At 36.0% G+C, this 24891-nt stretch overlaps 1 protein-coding gene across 1 annotated transcript in view; it reads right to left on the reverse strand.

Moving 5' to 3' along the window:
• Nucleotides 1-16628, reverse strand: part of LOC132156286 (protein O-mannosyl-transferase TMTC2-like) — a 112652-nt gene extending 96024 nt beyond the window's left edge. The window contains exon 1 of the mRNA XM_059565223.1: nt 16202-16628. Within this exon, the coding sequence (XP_059421206.1) occupies nt 16202-16284 (83 nt within the window). The 5' untranslated portion in view covers nt 16285-16628. The remainder of the gene's footprint in view (nt 1-16201) is intronic.
• Nucleotides 16629-24891: the final 8263 nt, after the last annotated feature.

Genomic DNA, 24891 nt, shown 5'->3' on the forward strand with positions numbered 1-24891 from the left:
CCTCGAGAAATGAAAGCTTTACTGAGTCTGAGCCAAAAACAACAACATTTGTTGACTATGCATAAATGCATTATAAGATTTGCGCAAATATTTCAAGATCTTGTTGGATTGCTGAAAGTCTCAGTTAAATTATTTCTATTTACAGTAGCTCAATGAATCTCATGCACTGCTTCCTATAAGTGCAACAACTTAAAAAAAAAAAATACAGTTTCATATGATCTTTAAAAATTCAATGCAGATTTATTACAGCGAACATACATAAATTAAAAAAATATATATATATAATATATATATAATACATAATGTCAAACTAATAAACATTATAAAAACGAATATAAGATTATAGAATTGTTATATATTTTATTGTATTGTTTTTTATTTCTAATAGAAATATAATGTAATAATGTTATATACATACATTTCAATGTATACATTAAAAAAAATGTATTAAATTAAAATTATATGGAGACTTCCGGTTTGGCAATGTGAGGTGCAGACACGTGTCGGCAGAGCTCCCGACAGTTTCAGATAAATTACACTTTAATAGCGCAATTTAAGCAGTCTAAATCGTTTTTATAAACGTTGAAGTGGTGCTTACGACAATCGTACTGATACAGCAAGATGAGTAAGAACAAAGCGGCAGCAAATGCCCCACCAATAACGAGAACCAGTTTAGCTAGCAAGTTAGCCACGATGGCTAGCGCAGGGAAGTCTGAAGAAGCTCTTCCAGATAATGACGGTGTCTCCATGAGCCAGCTAGTAACAGAGCTAACAAAGCAGCGAGCTTCGATAAAAGAGGACATCTCCGCTCTGATCCAAGAGTCGATGGCGCCGCTTCAGGCATCGGTGAATGCTTTAACGGAGACTTTGGCAAGTTTCCAGTCCCGCTTGTGTGCTACAGAGACACTCGCGGGCGATAACTTCGCTGCGCTGGCTACGGCCGAAACGACTATCAAAACTCTGAAAGAGCAAAACGCGACACTTCTGGATCGAGTCGACGACTTGGAAAACCGGTCGCGGAGAGCAAATCTCAGGATCTTAAACGTCCCAGAGAACAGCGAGAAAGGCCAATCCACAATCAAGTTCGTGTCCGAGATGTTAATGGAAGTCATGGGTCCCGAAGTTTTTGAAAAACCTCCTGAATTGGAACGAGCACATCGATCTTTGGGGCCAAAACCACAGGAAGGTCGGCATCCTCGCCCACTGGTTGTGTGTTTTCACAGATTTCAGGAGAAGGAAAAAGCGCTAAGATGGGCCAGACAACATGAGGCAAAGTATAAGGACTCTACTTTGAGGATCTACCCTGACATCTCCGCCGATCTCGTCAGAAAACGCGCCGCTTTTAAAAACGTCAAACAGTTGCTGTATCAGAACGATGTACGATTCCAGTTGCTTCATCCAGCACGACTACGAGTTCGTTTTGAGGACGAAACCCTGCTTTTCAATACGCCTGAAGAAGCTCAACAGTTCTACGAACAGCGGATTGCCAGACGTGAATAAACCTTGATATTATGGCTGCAATATTAAGAATTACAGAAGAGACATTTTGACTAGGTAGGCCTAAAAACACTACAAAGACTGGAAAACTTACATCTCAGCACAATCTTTAAGTGCACTTTTTGTTTTAGGGTGGTCTATGTTCTGCGTTGACAATTGCAATGCCCTATTTTTACAATTCATTTATTAGGCCTAGGTCATAGATCCTACATTTGATATCAGGTGATAGGTCTGTTTTAGGTCTATTACATAATGCACTTTATTTAGCTGTGCTAGTTAACAGATTATTCAATAGCCTAGTAGTAATGATGACGAACAACTTTACCGTTGATTGGCCCGGAATGTAGTAAATTGTATATATTATTATTCATTTGTTTATTTTTATTTATTTTTGAAGAATAAGTTTTATTTATATAGCATTTATTTATTTATTTTTGGTTACATTCACATTTTTTGTTAATCATTACGGCACTGTGTCTGGTAATGGTACCTGTGGTCTGCAAATACATTTATTGGTAGGCTTGATTTTACATTTTATGCTTACGTTTTTCTGGTTTGCTACATTATGTCGGGAGCTCTGGGATATAACGGAAAAGGATATGGACTTGGATCATCGGAAGTTGAAAGATAGTTGTGAGCTGCGGTTTGTCTTTGTTCAACAGACAAATCTAGAATGTATTATAGTTTGGTTGGGTTTGTCAAAATGTACCATTTGCTGGGGGGTGGGGGGGGGTCCTTTTTTTTTTTTTTTTTTTTTTTCTTTTTCTTTCTCTTTCTCTCTGCATTTTCTATGGGACGTCAGTCACAGACAGAAGATACATCTTATGGGGGTATACGATATTTGGGCACACAGACAACTATCGATAAATAATGGTAGACACTGGTAATAAAGTTACAAGTACTGGAGGGTCAGCTGTGCGGTTTGTTAGTTGGAACGTTAGAGGCTTAAACGGACCAGTAAAAAGAACTCGCATATTTACGCATTTGAAGAGATTAAATACAGAAATAGCCTTTTTACAGGAAACACACCTACGTACTGAGGATCATAATCGACTGAGGAAAACTTGGGTCGGCCAGGTCTACCACTCCAGTTTTAGCCATAGGGCTAGGGGTGCAGCAATTATTATTCACAAAAGAATACAGTTTACTGCATCTGGAACGATTTCAGATCCCCAAGGTCGGTTCATTATTGTATCAGGTCATCTCTTCAATATTCCAGTAGTCTTGGTCAGTGTTTACGCACCCAATTGGGATGATGTTAACTTTGTTAAAAAAATATTTTCCTTGTTACCGGATTTAAACACTTACCATCTTATATTCGGTGGAGATATGAATTGTGTGATGGATACAACTATGGATCGTTCCAACCCTAAAACGGTACCCCTTTTAAAAATGTCTCAGACTCTCGCTGGTTATATGACGCAAATTGGTTGTGTGGATCCATGGAGGTTTTTATTTCCTGATAAAAAAGAATTCTCTTGCTTTTCACATGTCCACCAGACTTATTCAAGGATAGATTATTTCTTTACTGATAAAAGGCTTATCCCCTCAATAAAAAAGGTAGAATACTCTGCTATTGTTGAATCAGACCATGCCCCCGTCATTCTTGATATTTGTTTTTCTTATAATTACTCATCGCAGCCTGTGTGGAGACTGAACACTACTTTAATTTCAGATGCAACCTTTTGCCAATTCATATCTAGCGCGATTGACAACTTTCTACTAACGAATAAAACAGACTCTATATCACCATCATTATTATGGGAGACATTCAAGGTTGTAATAAGGGGTGAAATAATATCGTATTCTGCCTCACGTAATAAAGTAAAGAAACAAACACAGGAAAAACTTATTGAATCTATACAGAAAATTGATCACCAATATGCTATTGCTCCAACACCAGAACTACATAGAGAAAAACTGAGCCTTAAGACCAGATATGATTTATTATCGACAGAAAAAACAGAGCGTGATCTGGTTTTTGCCCGTACTAGGTTTTATGAACATGGAGAAAAGGCAGGTCGTCTTCTCGCCCAACAGTTAAAGATTAAATCAGCATCCCAGCATATTCCCCAGATTAGGAAAACATGTCAAGAAATTACAGTGGATCCTCAAGAAATTAATTCTACTTTTCAAAAATTCTATTCAGATTTGTATACTTCCGAATTTCCACACGATGACACTCTTATGTCAACATTCCTAGCTAATGTAAACTTACCCTCAGTTAAACAAGATCAAAAGAGTAATCTGGATAAACCTTTACAACTTCAAGAGATAGAAGATTCAATCAAAGCTATGCAAAGCGGTAAAGCCCCGGGACCAGACGGATTTCCCGTCGAGTTCTATAAGAAATTTTCTTCAAAATTGTCTCCCTTACTTCTCAGTATGTTCAATAATTCTCTTGAACAGTCGACATTGCCATCAAGTCTTACACAGGCCCATATCACAGTTCTCCTGAAGCCAGATAAAGACCCCCTGGATTGTAGTTCCTATAGACCGATTTCCTTATTAAATGTAGATGTAAAAATTTTATCTAAAGTATTAGCCTCTAGAGTAGAGCATATAATTCCAGATGTTATTTCACAAGACCAGACGGGCTTCATTAAGGGGCGCCACTCCTTCATTAATATTCGTAAACTTCTTAATGTTGTGCATTCCTCTGCGTCGGAGAGTAGTCCTGAAGTGATTATTTCTCTGGACGCAGAGAAAGCATTTGATAGAGTTGAGTGGAACTATCTATTTGCTGTGTTAGACAAATTTGGATTCGGCTCAAAATTCACTTCCTGGATTCGCCTGCTTTATCATCAACCAAAGGCAGCCGTAATCACAAATAAAATATGCTCACAATATTTCTCTCTGTCTAGAGGTACACGGCAAGGTTGTCCCCTTAGCCCTTTGCTATTTATTTTGGCTATAGAGCCACTATCATCAGTACTCAGAACCTCACAGTCTATTTGTGGTATTAAAAGAATGAATGTCGAGTATAAAGTTTCTTTATATGCTGACGATTTATTATTATTTATAACTAACCCGCTGTCATGTGCCTCTCAGATTGTGAAAATATTTAAAGACTTCGGGTTCTTTTCAGGTTATAAACTAAATTTTTCTAAAAGTATATGCTTCCCTATAAACCATATGGCAGATCAGATTATGGATACAGACTTGCCCTTTTGCATATCAAAATCAGGATTTAAATACTTAGGAATTAATATTACTCGTTCATACACTGGTCTGTTTAAAGCAAATTACAGTCTCATACTTAAAAAACTTGAATCTGACTTCCAACGATGGAGTGTTATATATTTGTCTCTAGCTGGTAAAATCAATTGTGTTAAAATGAATGTGTTACCCAGATTATTGTATTTGTTTCAGAGTCTTCCAATTTTTCTGCCAAAGTCCTTTTTTCAGTCAACTAATAGGTTGCTGTCTTCCTTTATTTGGGGTGGCAAAAAACCAAGAATACGTAGAGAGCTTCTTGAGAGACCAAAAAAAGATGGAGGATTGGCTCTCCCGAATTTGTTACATTACTATTGGGCAGCAAATTTACAAAAAGTCATTTATTGGTTTCAGTCTCCACATACGGACTTGTGTGCAGCGGAAGCTAAAACATGCCAGTCAACATCACTTGCCGTGCTAATTACAATGAAGTCACCATTCTCACCATCGCAGTTTTCCTCAAGTCCAGTTGTAATTTCGACTCTCAAAATATATAACCAATTCAGACAAGCATTTCAACTCACAGATTTTCTCTTGGAAAACCCCATATGTAATAATCATCTTTTCCCGGCTGCCAAGCTAGACTCTACTTTCAAGCAATGGCAACACCTAGGCCTAGTTAAATGTAGTGACTTTTTTATTGATAATACTTTTGCTAGTTACAATGATCTTGTTAAAAAATTTAGCCTTCAAAACTCAGATTTTTTTCGATTTCTTCAGGTTCGTCACTTTATCCAAGCCCACTGCTCTGTGTTTCCACAATTACCCTCTGAGTCACGTTTAGATTTAGTTCTGAGGGTCCCTTCACACCTTAAGGGATTTATTTCAAAAATTTATAACCTGATCATGTCGTTCCAAAATGTATCAATAGAAAAGATCAAAACAGAATGGATAGGAGAGTTAGGAATAGACATATCTAAAGACACCTGGGATAGAGCTGTTGATCGAGTAAATGGGACTTCATCTTGTGCAAGACTCAATCTGATTCAGATGAAAGTTCTCTACCGTATTCATTACAGTAAAACAAAATTGGCTAAACTGTACCCAAATATAGATGAAACGTGTGACCGCTGCAAGGCATCGAAGGGAGATCTAACCCATATGTTTTGGTCATGTCCTAAACTGAGACAATTTTGGTTTTCAGTCTTTGAGGTTTTATACTCAGCTTTTAAAATAAAAATTCACCCTAACCCAATAATGGCTCTGTTTGGAGTCAGAGGTGACGACTTCCAAATAGATAAAAATAAAGAGAATGCCCTGGCTTTTGCCACATTAATAGCTAGAAGAAGAATTCTCCTAGAGTGGAAATCACACAATCCACCTAATATGTCATCATGGCTTAGTGATCTAATGATGTTTCTAAAAACTGAAAAAATTAAATATTTTCTCAGGGGTTCAACCAGAACATTTTACAAAACATGGGACCCTTTAATAAACTATTTTGAGAAGAATATACTCCTCAGTCTTTAAAGTAATTTGAGGACCCCCCTCCTCTCCTTTCTTTATTTTACTCTTTCTTTTTTTTTTTTTTTTTATATATATATATTTTTTTTTTTTTTTTTTTTTTTTTTTTCTAGTATCTGGGGTGTTGTGTTGGGATGGGAATCTGTTGGTGAAAATTTTGAAAAAGCAAAGCCTTTAATAGTGTTTGTCACGGAATACTTTCAATGTACCTTGTTCTGATAAAAAGAAATAAAAAAAAAAAAAAAAAAAAATTAAAATTATATATTTTTTAATTAAATAAAAAAAAAAAAAATTAAAACTTATTTACACATTAAATAAATTTACACACACACACAAAACTAAGTGCAAAACATATATTATTTTGTATATTGTTTTTATTCTATCCTTAATATTATTACATACATACACTTTATATCACATTAAAAAATATTTGTTTTTAGAAAACTATTTTATATATCATATATTTTAAAAATGTTTAAAGCTACAATCTTAAGAGTCACTTTCTTTTTTTTGCTTTTTTTTTTGTTGAAGTGAAAATGCATTGAACTGCATTAAAACCATATTTGACATTTCTGAAGAATATTACACATTCAAATGTACAATACCAAAAAATGCTGATGAAGTATAAGCAGATGACATGCATGACAACAGATAATCAAAAACAACAGCAACAACTAAAGTGCCTAAATACACCCAAATAACGCTCTGGTCTTCAGTGGAGGATGTCTGTTCCGGCACATACATGTTTGCCAGGGCTGATCAGATTGATTCTGACAGGTGATACACAAGGCACTGCATCTGCTCCCTCCCCAAGTAAACAAAAAACGAGCGCTTCTTTGTTTGAGCCAACAGGCAACACATCCGAGGTTTATTTCTCATCAGTGAGTGCTAATGGTGTGCCCAGGCAGAAAAGTGAACAGAGACCTCACAGATCTCCACAAAGCACAAAAGCTTTTTGGCCCGGTCAAGTCCCAGCTTCCTCTGCAGGCACAGGAGACACTAGAAGGTAGACCAAAGAAAAGAGAGGCATGCTTTATTTATTTTTTCAAGTGTATTATAGCATCCTCCTTATATGCTAGCAACAGGGGGGGGGGTTGTGCTTCAAAACGCTTTACTGACACAGCACCCCCCACAATCCACAGGCCACTGCTAATCCTATTAAAATGAAGGCAGGCCAGCACAGGACAGGAGATTAGATCCATCAAGAACATTTGCTCTAAATCAAAACTCATGTCTCTGGCCATTACCAATCTAGTGAAATGAAAGAAAATGATTTGACCTGTGTGTAATGTAATGATATGATAAGTCCTATCATCAATATTTTGTGGGAAAACTTCCATCTAAATATCCCCTGAAGCAAGAGCAAACTAACTCACATCCATCTTTCTGTCGGTGCAGCCAAGTTTTGTTGTTCATTCTTTTACAAGTTCACTCTCGTCTGTAATGTAATTTCTGAGAGGGTTTGCAGTAGTTGTGTTATTTTAACAAATATTGCGACTTGATTTGAACTGTGATATGACATACGCACATCTAATATTTCTGCAGCTTAGATAAAGCCTGAAAAATTTAAAAAAAATAAAAATAAATCACACTGAAACTGCAGCTCTCATATTGAGTGGTGCGCCAAAAAAAAATATATATATATATATATACTCCTCTATGCAAAACAAAACACAGTTGTCTTTGCATTTTCATTGTATATGAACCTTTCTGAATGTGAATTTGTAGTCTTATTTAGTTGTGATTTATTTATATATTTGTTTATTATTAAAATCAATGTCAAAGTTTACTGAGAATTTTATAAAAAGCTCATTTATTTATTGTGATATAATGCCGAATAACAACAATACAAAGCTAAATGAAGGGTAAAGACATTGACCAAAAATGGATAATAATAATAATAATAATAATAATTTTAATAATGTTCTTATGCATAGCATTCTTGAAGAGTACAAAAGAAACAAGTCATAATTTACTGCATGTATGTTTTTATTTATTTAATGCCAAAGTTGACTGCAAAATTAATAAAATGCTCATTTATGTATTGTAACAGAAAGCTTCATAACAACAATGCAAAGCTAAATGAAGGTGGAGAAATTGACCAAAAAACTATTACTAAACTTTTCAAAAATGAAAATAATAATAATTTTTACTCTTATTCCCAGTATTCTTATTTGTTGTTGATTATTATTATTTTGTATATTATATTATTTTTATATTGCGTAAGCCTAGTTTTTAGGGCAAAGGTTAGAACAGAACTCCAGTGAAGTGCATATATGTAGGTATAATTCTATCTTATTGGTGGCTAATATGATTACTTCGATAATTGAAGGGGGCAGTGAAGAAAGCGGCCAAAATAATGAATCTAGACAGATAATCTGTTAGGTTTTAATTGAATGACAGCCACAAAGACGCAGCGTGATTGTAGAGGTAGCCATGCGATCCAGCAGTGTGTACAATAAAGTTAATCTGCACTGCTGTCTTCTACTGTGCAGTAAAGCTGCTGTACATATGGCCTCTCTCTTTCAGCGCTGATTACGGCCTGTCTGTTTTAGAAGGCCTGAAAGGACATCAGCTATGACCAACAACCCATTTTAGAGCCCCATGGGCAGCGATGGGTCAGGCTGCTCTGGCCTGCAGTTCATTTCGGGCCCACAAATCACAAATGACAATCATCTGCCCTGGCAATCACAAAAAGAATCTGCTCCCTCAGAGAGCCAATAGAGTGGAATGATGGCCATCCAATCTCAGTCTGTTCTGACAGTGCTTCACTTCAATAATCAAGCTGGAGAGAGAGAGAGAGAGAGAGAGAGAGACCCCCTCTGCTTACCCAACGATTGAGAAGAGAAGGGAAAAACCTAGGCTTTGCTCCCAATCCCGAGATTTCAGTCTAGACGCCATCTGGACAACGGACATGGTTATCAAGAGGCACCTGCATGATTTGAGTATTTTATTGAAGTAAAAATAAAGCACACAGTAAATATGATAATAGTTTGCTCCATTGTCTGATGTCCATAAAGCAGTAATCTGCAAATGATTAAAGCATACTTCTTAAACTATTAAAAAGGAAGAGCTTTGATCTGATGTTTAATAGCTCTTCTAAATATAATACATAATATTCTTCTTTTCGAAAGAAATTGATAATTGATAAAGAATTATCAATTACATATCAATTTCATATATAGCATTATTATTAACTATATATAATAACAATAATAATAATAATTATTATTATAGTAATAGTCCATTACATTTATATAGCACTTCACATTTACATTAATATAATATGATTTTGCCATTGCAAAGGATGAATGATAAGTTATAAAAAATTATTTGCATAGCTGTTCCCTTTTCAAAATATAGCACTGCTACTTTGGATCCTTGTCAAACATCATAAATACATGATTTTTTTTTTTTTATTATATACTACAAGTCAACATTTTTTAAACAGTATGATTTGTGAGAGAGACTAAATCCACTGGCTTTATTGCATTCTTTATCGTGAGATAGTTAGTGATACCAGTCCTAATCTTTAGGCTAAGTATCTTTTCAGAACATTTTAGAATGTACTACTGCATAGGTATTTCTGTCAGAGACATACAGAATGATGTTTTACACTCAGTTTAGACCCCGGACACAGCTGGACTGCAGTAATTGGAGAAATGGTTGGTCTGAGATTACAGCCTTGAGAAAGTTCACCTTACCAGTTCACGGCCATAGTTATTATTAGTCAGATTACTCAGTGGGAGACACCAAAACCACACACACATACAGTAGAGCGGGTTGTGTTTAATAGAGTTTGTGGTTTGTCAGAAGGTCGCTGATCCAGAATTCAGGAGTAAGAATACATCACAGAGAGATTGGCCAAACAGGAGCCTCATAGAGAACAAAAACGTCTATACGTTCCACAACTATTAACCGTCAACAATCCTTTGCAAATCCAGTTATTCCTGAGGGCAATTAGAACACTGTTTTACAGTCTATACTAATAAAATGTGTAACGTCAATGCTTTGGATAATCGCATCTAACAAATGCACATGTAAAATAATACAAAGCACATGGAAAATAATTGATTTCAACAAGTTATATTTATGTAAAAAAAAATGTACAGTGTATTAATATTTATAGTTTAATAGTATTGTCATAAACATTAACGATTGGTCAATTTTGATTGGCAAATGTTCCTGATTTATTCACCATTGGTTAAGTGTAGTGATAGTTGATTTATCAATTCTAAACTAATTACTAATTTAAATGTTTTTGACAGTCATTTTTTTACATCATTTAAATTAATAAAAAGTATAATTTTAAATCTACTGTAAATATATAATTTAGCCGTTTTTCTCCTTTGCGTGTTTATGACGCTTATAAAACCATAAAAGAAAAATCTATAGAAATACAAAATAAAAATTCCACTGAGGTCCTCATGAAACGTATGCATCAACAGATCTTTTCTTTAGTAACCTGTACGTAAGAGTCAATTCACACGTCATTTACACGGAGTTCTTATTCGACTTATACTCCTTAACGTTGTTTTTCCTAATAAAGTTACCAACCAACTAGTTACACTTACAAACTGACTCACCAAAACCAATTTACCTAGCATGTGTCACTGAGATAATGTAAATTTTGGGCTCTGATTCCATCTATACACTCATGCAATGACAGACTACTGTCACACCATTGTGAACTTAAAGCAAAATGCAGCTATTTCATAAGCAGCTTTAACTTAAATTGCACAGGTGGCTGTTCAATCTGGTTCTTTATTTTATTGCATCTCTACTCAAACCTAAAGATGAGGCAATACATTTCCCCCATTCTGGATGTGCCAAAATACTCCCTGAAGTTATATGACTTAACCCACAGCTTGAAGTCTCTTAAACTCGCAGGCCACTGGCATGCACTTGGAGAAGTTTTGCACTGTCTGTGCATAAGAATTTATGAGCCTCAGTTTTTAATCTTATCCCAAAAACTGTGACAAACGATCTAAGTATAAAGTCAACAATTTACAAGTCTTGCCAGTAAACGCATTGCACTTATTAATAAATAGTGATGCAGAAAACACAACAGACTAACGAACAACGAGTCTCTATGTTGTCTGGCTGAAGTATGAACACACACATTACACTTGACCACAACACGCCAATGACACAAGTGCCTTGTCTCAAGAGACTCTTTGAGTCAATTGCATAATCACAGTCATCTGGAACGCTGATGTCTACATCACACTCACCATGAATCCTCCTTAAACAAAAGTACAGAAAAGGAGGGACAAAACAAATAAAATAAAAAACACCCACAATGCCTTGCAAACATGACCATCTGGACTGAGCTGTTGGAGGATTAAAAGGAGGCCGTGTAGGGGTGGTGCGAGCCATAGAGTGTCTCTCGCTCTAATTTTTCTTTCTCTGAGATAATTACAGGGTACTGCTGGGATGGATGGATTGAGGAAAGAGATGCTCCAAGTCTGGGTTGCCGCCCATGGTTCTCGACATCACCACAGAGCCAAAGTGTATGGTCGGATCCACAGGGTGGACACTCCAGCAGAGCCTGAGGAGAACAGGGCCAGACTGCACCACAAAATCCAAACCAATAGCGCAGGCTATTTAAAGTGCACACCAGCTCATCCCTGCAGCTTCAGCTAAACAGGCTTGGAAACTACTAGCAGAACCACTTGGAAAATTGCTTAATGGAGAAGAGTCAGTGGGGAGGTTTAATATGACATCCAATTCTTACAGTGTAAAGCTTAAAGCACCAAAGACATGCTTCTTTGAAACATACTTGGGAAACACACATTTTTGGGCAATAAAGAAAATAGAAATTGATAGTATTTACATTGTTAAAAGCAAAATGATGTGTTCACAACTTATTTACTTCTGTAATCTGAAAATTAATATATTTTTATATTTTGTCTTTTTAATCTATATTATAAAAACTAATTAAAGAAATATAAAATTATAAATACAGTACACACACACACACACACACACATATATATATATTAGGGGTGTAACGGTACGCAAAAATCACGGTTCGGTACGTACCTCGGTTTTAAAGTCACGGTTCGGTTCATTTTCGGTACAGTAAGGGAAAGAAATGCAAACATTAAACTGCAGGTTGTTTATTACTATAAACTTTTTTAACAATTTGTTTACACTTTTTTAAAATACTTTTTAATAAAATATATATATAATAAAAAAGAATAAGAAATAAAATACTGCTGCAAAGTTCTCCACTAAATAAAATACTCTCAGTCTCAAACCAATATCATATAATAAAATATATATAAATAACATTATGCAGAATGCTTTAAGTACTCAAAACCTGTTTAATCCCATTTGACATGAAAATTTTATTAAAAAGAAAAAGAAAAAAGGATACCTATTCATTCAGTTCAAACCCTCCTTGTTTCCATAGCCACAACATTTACATACATATTTGATAATTTCTCCTTACATAGCCAAGGTTCCACAGAAATGGGAAAAAAATCATTAACCAATACCATCATAGTCCAACATGGTCGACTTTTCACGGTCCAAACAAATCTCACATTGCATTATTTTCAGCTTTATATTCTTCTACACTCTGTAAACTGTCACATTATGGAATATGAATGCTTTGCAAATGCCATTTCATGCTGTCGTTATAAGTACTTGTGGAGGAAGTACTCAAAATCTGATTCTACTGGACATGACAAAGAAAAATTAGCCATTTTCGGAACCCATTTATCTGATTCAAAGCCGTCTCTTTCTAAAACCACAAACCACAAATAAATACAGCCGGGTAGAACTTGAAATGGCAAGGGGTTTGCCCTCAATTTCAGGTGAATGACGACGATTCCTCATGCGAGTTCATCTATCAGGCCTCTGGACAGGTTCACAGCAGGCCACGGAGATGAGGCCATAACTCAGCCCTGGCATCTATCCACTCTTTTCTCCATCTCTGCTCTGGGTGTGTGGATTACAGCATCACAGACATGAGCTCCACAAGTTATGGGCTCCACTCTGTAGCGCAGGTGTCAGGGTCAAGTGTGATATGGAGATGGAGAGCAGATACAGAGAGCTCCCTAGGGAAAGTTGGACACACAGCACTAAAGTCGAGCTTACTGAGCGAGATCTGAGCGATGGTGTGTCACAACAGCACAAACGGTACACGGATTCCAGGGGAGGAAGCAGCTGAAGTTTTTAAATGATGACGCGATATAAAATGTAGTAATAGTTACTTCTTGTATTATTAGAGGGGCAATTTCCCTTTAGATTTGCAGTAACCGACTTTCCATAAATGGATTTAGGATTGCATCATGTATAAAACCACAAGAGATGCAGATGCACTTTTAAAAGGTAAATAATTTAAATCGGGAATATGTTTTTCACTTAGAATTCTGTTATAATCCTTAAAACAATAATTCCTGTTAAGAAATTCTTCCAACACAAAACAGCTGCGAGTTGCCTGAAAAAGGAACTAAATGTCATGCTTGAAAAGTGACTAGGCAATCCAGACATACAATATAATGTTGATGAATAATTCATGATGCCTTTGCCATCAAAAGTTCACATCTTTCAGTTTTGGGTGCATTTAAGCCAGCATTTTGAAGCGAATGTTTTGTGCATTACTCTGGTTGCAATATATATGTGCAGAACCACTTTGCTAAGTGCTCAGTTTCCTGTCTCCACATTAAAAATCATAACCCCAATTCCTCAGTGTTTTTATTATGCTCCAAAATCAAATGCCAACCTCCCGTTTTTAATAAAGCCCTTATACGACCCGGGATATCTGATAGTCCTCTCTTAAATGTTACCAACCTTGGTCCTCACAAGTCTTTGGTTTGAATAACAGAGGTCAGTGAAGTGATTTAAGAGACGGTTCTCCTTTACACGTGTGATATCAGGATTCAAAAGAAAAAAGCTTCTCTTCCCCACCTTGTCACATCTGCTCTTTCTCAAGGTTAATTAAACGATAACTAGCACAGGAGGCGTAACACTGCCCAGGACCGGCCTGACACTTGTTTCAATGCTCCTTTCACCTCAGGGAACGCCGTCAGACAAAATGTCATTTCTGGTATTAAATGATGTCTGCTACTGATTACAACCATGAGGCATTTGAAAAACAGAAGGCACTACTTGACAAATCTACTGAGACTGCAGCTTACCCAACAAAACCAATACAATGCACAATCTGCAAAACCTGTAGTAACTGGAAATTTGGTATTATATCCCAGAGGATTCAAACTCGCTCTAATAGCTCTGCTTTGACAGTGAAATGCATGTCTTGACGACCGGAGGAAAATGATGAACCCCATCTTTAAGATTCCACACATTTCTGAGATAGTCAAGTACAGCAAGAAACATGAAATCATGAATCATGAAAAAAATCATGTTAAGCCTATATGGTTTTTATAGCATATGAATGTCAGTAGGCATTTAATTAAATAAATGAGTGGATTCTAACCCTGGAGATACATTCATTTAACAAATGGCGATCGAGGACATGCTCCTCGCTCTCTTGCTCTTTGGATTATTGCTTCTCAACGGCGCGTAACTGTCGTGCAGCTCTAGTTTCCGTTAATGTTATTATAACGTGCCATAACGCCACTTAGGAAAATAAATTTGCCATCCCCATGGGGTGGAGGGGAAAAAAAGATTATGAAAAGCTACCGTTCTCTCAGTGAGAAAGTTGATGGACATGTGGCTTTGCAGTCCACACTAAAAATGCTGGGTTGTTTCAATATATATTCTATATATATATATATTTATTATATACACACACACATATATACACACACACACAATTTAAATAATATAAAGACTAACTCAGCTGTTGTTGTGTCAAATATGGACTAACCCAGCTGTTGGGTTAAACAACAGCTGTGTTAGTCCATATTTGACCCATAGTTGGGTTGAAACAACCCAGCATTTTTAGCTGGACCAGGTGATGAGATATTTGATTTACAATGCGTATTTGAATATTACTAAGAGCTGGCTGCAGAAATTCACGATATTTTCATTGCATTTGAGTTATGAGTCGGTTCTTCTCATTCAGTGCGACTGGTATACTGTCCGATTGCAGGACAAACTATTCCTATGATCTGGTGTTTACACGGCATAAAAAACACATGAATCAGTCGGAGTTGTTAATGAATCGATCTGACTCACTCGAACCGGAAATTACATTCGTAATGTCCCATCCAAAATGAACCAATAATTGGACCAATAATAAGGTTTGTGAGACTTCAATCATAGGTTTTAACAAGAAAATGTGCAGATAAACATATATGAGTTTTGCATGAATATTCTATTTATTAATTAAATATATAGAATATATTTTTAGTATTATTTAATATAGGCTACGTTTAGATTTAATTGGATCTCTTATGCCGCCCAACAGGGATTTAAAGTTTGTTAACACACTTTTTAATATTAAGCCTCATGTGTCAGTCAGCATTTATATTTTTTGTAGAAATATTATATTATTTTTAGAGTTTAAATATTTACAGTCATTTTGACAACAGACTGCTGAGGGCAGTAAATGCATGCAACCCGAATCGCATGCAATAATAATCCAAACATTTGTTCCGGAACACAATTCCCATTCCTAAATATCACCATCTGCCTCTAATTCTAAATTACCCGGCACAAACACGGTCAGATCCCCCAGGCTGACAATTCCCCTGTTATAATTTAACCGACAACGTGTGATATTCTTAGGCTTCATCACTTTCCCGACAATCACAAATAGACAGAACGTGATCCGCGTCCTTGAGTGCATTCCCAAAAAAAAAAAAAAAACCGGCAACACATGCTCAAGACTCAATAATGTTTCAAACTTGCACGACTGGCTGTTTATCAGCTGACAGTTGTCATGCTCGCGCCGCCATTCCCCGCGCTGTCGCAACATGTAACAGAATCAAAAGAACAAAAGCGCCGCTACTACATTCTGTTCAACATTCTCCGGTTGCTATGAAACCGGTGAACTCACTACGACGATCAAGAACGTGCAGCTGTATCAGGTTCATTCACTGCATACCTGTCATCGTAGCAGAAATCGGCGTCCAGTGTGTTGACATACAGGAGCAGTGCCACGGCGCTGCTCACCAACTCTGCGATCATCTCCAAAAAGAAAAGAAGGAAATGAAACTAAAGAGTAGAAGGATGATATTAAAGCCCTTCTTTGAATTCTTTCTTCGTCTTTGTCAAAATGCCTCTGCCAAAAACCAATATCCGAGTCCCCATCCTTGCAAAGAGTTGAAATGAATTATCCAGACATCCTCCTCTTAACCCATGTTATTTACGGAGAGAATCCTGTAGGCTAGAGAGGGATGGTACACATACAGTATTTACAGTACGCTCGACTGTGTTTGGGCGTCTTTACACCGAGAGTGTTGGGATGATGCATAGTGGACGCCGAATAAATGTCGTGATTGAGTCGCGTGTGGTTAGTTGGCTCCAGTGCGCGTGCGCACAACCCCTCCTCCTGGGTATGTACACACATACACACGGTCCGACTTAACCCTCTATTGCACACAAATGTTTGCAAAATGTTTGATTCCCTTTTTCTTGCATAAAATAAATATTCTTTTGTCAAATAAAACATTTTGAATAATAATATTCGGGGCGGGGGTGCTTTCCATATAAACAAATCAACTAAATTGATTTTTGGCGTCCCTGGCACAATTAACAGAATGAAAGACATTTTAAATAATGAAAATATGTGCTCTTCGATTATTTTGACCTATTTAAATGGTAGGCAATCGTGAATATCAAGATTCATTTTTTATGTTTAATTTGTTTATAATTTTACCATGGGAGAGTTTATGTTGCATTTTACGTTTATTGCACACTTTGCACTGTTTATTACTGCCATACTGTATATGGCAACGCCACTCAGAATGAACATACATTTATCGTGTGGACTTCAGTTTTACCACCTCTATTATCATGATGCTTATCAGTATATTTCAAGGTTCAAAGCAGATTTTAGTAGATTGATATAGTATCATGAAATTAGTTAATGTCACACTAGCATGAAATATGAACTGCAAAACAGTTTAAATAAATGCACAGATGTATTTAAAGCAATAGATCACTCAATAATGAAAATTTGCTGAAACACTCACCCACAGACCATCCAAGATGTAGATGAGTTTGTTTCACCATTGCAACGGATTTAGATAAATTTAGCATTACATCACTTGCTCACCAATGGATCCAAACAGCTGATAAAAACATCACAATAATCCACAAGTAATCCACATAACTCCAGTCTATCAGTTAATGTCTTGTGAAGTAAAAAGCTGCGTGTTTGTAATAAACAAATTCTATTATGATGTTTTTAACTTAACCTTGGTTCTCTATCTATAATATTGCTTTCTCCAGTGTTCTGATGTTCTCCGTTCTGATTAAGGAACACTCATCTGCATCTTGGATGGTCTAAGGGTGAATTCAATTGTCAGCAAATTTCATTTTTGGATGAATTATTCCTTTAAATCTTTCTTGTACACCCTAAAATACATCTTATGACATAAGACCACAAGGCATGTCCTTTGAGAGTAATAATTAATCATGTCTCAGATTTAATTTGCTGTGGCGTTAACATTAATGATTGAATTGTGTCACAAATATAGCGACGTGTATGTAAAATGTGCTAATAATTCTTCCTAGACAAGAAAGTGAAGAATCAAAAGGGAGTCATTTTGTGATTATGCAGATGATCAGCATACCATTAAGGCACACAGTTAATTTTATGAAACATTTTCACACTTGAAGATGTGTCCAGTTGAAAGAACAGTTCTTGTCAAAACTAGGTCAGCTATTATTAATAACATATAAAACAGCCATTATGAAAAAAAATACAGTATATCTATATACAGTACGTTCAATCCTAAATTAGCTGAATTTTAAAACATCCAGTAGAGGGCTCACATTCAGAAAACAAGTCATTGTCTTTGGCAAAAGTTGGAAAACGCTTAACATTTAACACTGGCTTTATGGGTAATATGTACTGCTTTCTTCAGACAGCAGGGAGTATTTGGATGCCTTTGAAGACTTGAGAAATTGAAGAAAAGAAACTGAGGAAGAGAGAAAAAATCAATCATGTAGTTGCTAAAGGACACAAAAAGTGCTCTATGTTCCAGTAAATATTGATGCAATTCTAGTTCAATAGTGAGACCCAGGCTACTTAGACAGTCTTCAGTGTGGCCATTCACAGAACAGCAGGATGCTATGATGTAATCGATTGCAGAAGTGAAGGAGGAACTGACACTTTGCTTCTATCTCACTGTAACTCATGCACTTGGATTTTCACTGAAATTGTCTTATAGGAATGAGTGTGCCATAAGTTTTGTTTTTTTCTGAGACTATAATTACCATTTTGTTTCCCCCAGACCACATGGCTTAATTTGAGATAATTTTGTGCACAAAGAACTAAAATAGTATTTTACATTTATAATGTTATCTATATTGTATTTAATTTTTACAAATTAAAAGTTTTCATAAACATGCCATTCCAATGCCAGCTGCAAATTGCATGGCAAACTTTACATTTGAAAGTATAATGGCTTGTTTGAGTTCACGATAAAGAGCTCAAAAGCCTAAGCACATATTGTTTGCTTCTGGGTAACACTTTAAGCTTATGAAGAATTATGCACCATGTAAATTTGATGTAGGTTTAATACAGCATGCTGAAATGTCATTACCTAAAGTTTAATATCAAATTCCTGTATAAGAAATAAGTTTAATCCCTCTTGCACATGTATTATTTGTACATGTCATTTGTCAATGTCAAATTTTTATGATTTTCTGTTTCCTGTGTGGGGAAAAACCTTCATTACTCTCAAGCGAACAGCCTGCTATTTACATATAGGTTTTAAACCTAGCTGCCTCAGTTGCCTATAGTTATTTATATTTACAACCAGTAATTTTTAATAAATTAAAAAGCTTCATAAATATATTCTGAAAATGTAAGAGAACCTTTCATCTGTGGTTTAGCATATCTTGACTGAGCAGTTTTTGCAGATCTGTTTCAAAAGAGGGTCTTTTGGGGTTTTGCAAATTTTCAGTTTGCAACCGCATTTAAAGGAATAGTTCACCCAAAAAACGAAAATCTGCTGAAAATGTCCTCATTTCAGATTTGGAGAAATTCAGCAAAATCACTTGCTCACTAATGGATCCTCTGCAGTGAATGGGTGCCATTTTAACTTTAAACTGTGATATCTCATTGTATGGCCTGAAGATGAGCACATTTTTAGCAAATTTCAATATTGGGGTGAACTGATCCATTAAGAAATATCACACATGAGTGCGTTGGTCTGAAATTCAAATTACCAACAGGACTGTAAGTGTGATATTACTTATTCAACATTTCAATAAACATGAGGTTAATTCTGAGTACTTTTAAGACACATTATTGGCAGTTAGTTTGTGTATTTTTGCTCCACCAAATAGTTCCAAACAAAGTCACTGCAGAATAACCATTATAAATCTCCAGGAAACACACGATACACATGACTCGTTGAATGAATCAGCATTTTTGAGAATTCGACTGATGGAATGATTCAATGTTTGAAGAGATTTGAGATTTGCCTGGCCAAAAAATTAACTGTCCTTCAGCAAGACCTTTTTTAATCCTTTTTTAGATGATGCTGAATTCAGTAGATTAGCAATTGAAAATGCCTTTTCAATAACTTCTGCATAATTAAAACACGTCACAGTTAAACAAACTTGTACCAGAAAAATGAGCATATATCTTTCTTCTGCTTTTTCATTTCACATTTTGATTTCAAACATCATGCATATCCACTAGTTATGAACTTAAGTGAATGTCTGCATAGTGACCTTCAACAGAGGTTGGAAAACAGAGAGCTTTTGGATGTCTTTCAGTGATTAAACTCACGATTAAATTTGACAGATTTGGCTTGTATGAGTCACGGATGACTAACTTTAACATTTCCGGTCATTTGTGCGCATTATTTCGACTATCTGGGAAAAGATGATGTTTGCCAGTTCCCTACTGAGCACCTATGGTCTTGAAGTCATGTGTGATGTGGAGTATGAATGAATACTGTATTTGGAAAAGATCCACTAATCTACTTTATGTAAGGTTGGAGCAAAGTGTTTCATGCCCAAAAACAAAAAAGAATCTGCATTTTACACTTAAGTGCACCTGCACACATTCGCAACACATCAGAAGTAGTTAAGGTTATTTCCAGCAGAGATGGAAATCTCAGATTTCTCACAGAAGTGCGATAAATAATGAACAGATGAACGGCAAGGGCAACATAAAACCGTAATACAAAATCTAACCCAGAACATCACTATTAAAACAACTGAAGATTATTGATAACCCTCCTTCAGGTTCATGTCTACGTGAATTTATGTGTAAGGAAATTCCAGGGTGTAAATGATTGCTTCCTCGTGCTATCAGGTAAATAATCCTTCCTTTTGCAGCAGAATATCTTAAATTTTCCATCTGTTTATGCTGTACGAATGTAGGAATGTAAGCATTTTTGTGGCTTTATTCTCAAAAAGTCATAGACAGAAGGGGGTCAATGACTGTCATTAAGAGGCTTGGATGGAGGCCTGTTCCCCACAACCGGCCCGTTCCAGCCGCTCATAGTTTCTCTCCGCATCCAATGGCTTTCCCACATCTGATTTACATAATCAAATAACCCCGTTGTACATTTTTTCCAGACTCAAAACTGAATCGCTCAAATAAACCTTTCTTCCATATCCTCACACATTTTTTCCTCACATATCAGTCAAATATCCAAGTAGAGCATGTTTTAAAGTCAACTGGCTGGCATTCACAACCCATTTTACTTCCATAATATGGCACATTTCCAACTTGAAAAGGATGTTCAATGAGAAAAAGAGTAAGCAGGACTTGATTTTATCTGTTGAGAAATCATGGATCTTAAAAAGTAGACACAAGATAGTAGAATGATGACTTGGTTGAAAAATAAGAGGCATTGGTGACGTCAGCTGAAAAAGAAAGTCATTTTTAACCTGGAGTTTTTAGATTTATAAGTAACTTTTTTCTTCAAAATAACTTCCAGTGATGAATTGTGCACAATAAGGAACATGTATAAGAAGGTAAATAGAGTTAGTTTACGTTAAGTATCTTTAGTCATGCATCACAGTAGTTTCTGAACATATGTTTTAAGCAACTCTCTCTAATCTATCACACTTTAGAAATTGTCCCAGGTGTGATTCAGCAGGCATATTGACATTTGAACTATCCATGTGCGCAGATGGTGCGCTGCAGAATGCCTCCAGTCATTGGCCGGGCACTCCTTCTGGTGCCTCTTTAAAAAGTGGGTCAGCAGACTCTCTGGTGTTGACCTTCAAGTCCGGGATAGAAAGAGAGGGTGGCTGCAAGACATTTGGAATAATTAAGTTATCTAGATTTTATTTATAAGCTAGGATGGTTGCTAGGTTGTTAGTTGCAGGAAAGATCATAACAGTTTAAAAAGCCTATGAAATAAAAGTATGGCTTTTAGGCCATTTGAAGTTTGCAGATTTGTATTATTACAATGCTGGTACAGGCCTTTAATTCTTGTTTATTTTTTGTGCAAAAGTCGGCCAGATGATGCTAATTTTGTCATTTTGTGTCATCCACTGGATTTTTGACAGCTCCAGGTCTTTTGGAACTACTGATCGAACTTTGGCACTTTTGTATTCCTGTCCACGAACAGTCAGATAAACAGTGACACCAAAATTAAAAGTAAATTATGGATGTTTTAGTTTTTGGCAAAAGGGAACACCACAGTTTCTCTCTCTCTCTCTCTCTCTCTCTCTCTCTCTCTCTCTCTCTGTTTTCTCTCTATCACTGATTTAAAAAAAAATGCTCACCTTTCTACAGCATAGACAGCCACGTTTTATTAAAACCCCATCTTTTAAGCAGTGAAATGCCCCATTAACTCAATATCTGTAAGGTTAGATCAACATATTTTACGTCTGAAATGAGCACAGATAGTGGAGAATGGTGCTATCAAAGTCAAGGTCATGGGTTCAATTCCCAGGAAAAAGCAAGAACTGATAAAATAATAATAAGAAGAAATAAATAAATAAATAAATAAAAAACATGTGCCTTGCAGTCACTTTGTATAAAAGTTATATTCTGGAAGGGAAATATTGCATATTAGCATTTTATGTTTATGCCGTGCTATGACATAAAATAAATGATTTGTAAAGAAAAATATAAAACTGCCTATTGACTTCATCTTTCATCTCTCTCTACTTTTGAGTGCACACCCCCATCTAAAAAAACAAACAACAACTGGTGCATAGAACCAAGACAATTTCCTAGCCTATGTGTGTGTGTGTGTGTGTGTGTGTGTGTGTGTGTGTGTGTGTGTGTGTGTGTGCTTGTCTCATAAACAAATGACTGTAAAGATGTATGTGAAAAATATTTAATATTTAATGGTGCCTCATTACATGAAAAGATATTAGTGCAATAAACCTTAAACCAATAAACCTTAATATTACACTACAACCTACAAAGATTTGTGATTATATGTCATGCTCCTCCTTTCTGTATGCACTGCAAAAAGCTAAATAATATTTATTGAATTAATTTCTTAGTTATTGTAGAGTTGTTTATTGGTGATGACAGGATCATTTCATAGGGCGTTAACAGCGAACAACTGTCAATGTTTCATAATTCTCTCATAGCCAAATACACTTGAGAAAAATGATTGACAGTTTTGGTGGCTGCACATAACGCTCAGCAATAAATATCAATCAAACCTTCCCATCAATCATTTCTGCATATCTAGGCTTTGGCGCCCTTTGAACTGTCACTGACAACGTGACAGAACCTTCAACAAAGCAGCTACAGAGGTATGTGGGATGTTTCTAGACTCAAACCTTTTTGATTAAGGTTTTTACAACCAGTGTGGAGCTGCACTGGTTTTGATAAGCAGCGTGCCATCATAAAGCTAAGAACCATGTGATGAGATTCCCAGCAGATTGAAGCTAATGTGTCTGGCAGAGGACCCGCATGGAAAGCTGAATCATCCCGTATAGACCACAGACAGAGCATTCAGCCGTACTACTGCTCTCTGTATGATGCACACACACACACACACACACTCTCTCTCTCTCTCTCTTGTCCAGGCACACATGACAGCAGAACATACTGTGGGGGAGCTTTCTGGATGAGCTATACAGGATAAGATATCAACACTGACAGAAAACAAAAGAGTCTGTTAAGTTAAGTTCATTAAAAAATGAAAAAACTGTCATCATTTACTCACTCATGTCAGTTTAAACCTACATCCATCTTTCTTCCATCAGACACCCAACACTTTTGAACCCCCATGATTTTTACTATTTTCCAGTAGTTTCTGATTAGCAAATAAGGATTTTAAAGGGGTTTATGACGTTGCTAAAAAGAACATCATGTTGTATATTTAGTGTAATGGAATGTGTTTATGCAGTTTAAGGTTCAAAAAGCACATTATTTTCCACAAACTGTACATTATTATTGTTTCTCCTCTATGCCCTGCCTTTCTGAAACGCGTCGACTTTTACAAAGCTCATCGTTCTGAAAAGCAAGGTGTGCTATGATTGGCCAGCTATCCAGTGCATTGTGATTGCACAGAAATAGTGAAATAGTGAAAAAAACATTATTGCATACAGTACATGGCTTATAAAGGAGTTAAAAAAAATAATGCATTATGCATTAGAGCGAATGTACGGTAGGTGAAGACTGAACTCTCATGGAGTAAAGAGTTCAGGAAGAGAAAGACAGCAGGTGTTGGCAGGTAATGGTGTTACTTTGAGCTGAGACCAGAAATTAACCAGCCTGTGATGCTACAGGGACTTACAATGAAGTACACAAATTACATGAATGGCAATTATCTGTCATGGAAATAACCATTAACATTATTTGTGCACTTTATTTTAAATCACATTGGTCTGAAAGCATCTGCTAAGAACATAAATGTAAACTCATGCTGACCTTGCTGTATGTTTAAAAGAAAGAAAAAGACATTGGTGCCTAAAACTGATTTTAAAAAACACATTAATGCACATTAAGGCTCTGTTTGCTGTCGACACTGATGCCTGGTACACAAGACAGCCTTCACAGAAAAATGATCAAGTTTGCTTAAAGTTTTTTGTAGTTTTTCATGAAGAAATTCGAGTCTAATGCAGAATTTAGCACCTCTGAGGAAGTTTGCAAAATTGCCTTTTGGTAACTTACAACTTCCCCTCCTAAGACCTATTACATTAAAAGCATTACAGGAGGAAGTTTGCCAAGGGCATGAAGCTTTTAAAAGCTTTGCTTTCCCACATAGGGAATAAAACTCACTCTTTTTGAATACTCAGATAGTCATTTGCAAGCTTTAAAATAACCAAACACCTGCATCTATGTAGTTTACAGTTTGATTATTGGTTAATTAATGATTTTAATTATAAATTAAAAATAAATTTATAAAACTTTATTAAAAATAAAGGTGCACTAAGTAAATTTTTTTGGGTGGAATGAGAAATACACTGCATATTTGTCAGCCCATGGTTGATTATTAGTATTTGGATGGTTATTTCAAGTACATTTTTAATAAGAACTTCTGTTTATCTCATGCATGTATGCAAAATTCTAAATTCAGTGTTTATTCATTAGATCTGTGATAACTGGTTTTGTAAAGTTAGTCATTCGTTTATAGTGTACAGGCTGACATGTAAAAGGCAAGAAAAGTGTCTGAATTATAATGA

This window comes from Carassius carassius, chromosome 13, assembly GCF_963082965.1.
Source record: "Carassius carassius chromosome 13, fCarCar2.1, whole genome shotgun sequence".
NCBI lineage: Eukaryota > Metazoa > Chordata > Actinopteri > Cypriniformes > Cyprinidae > Carassius > Carassius carassius.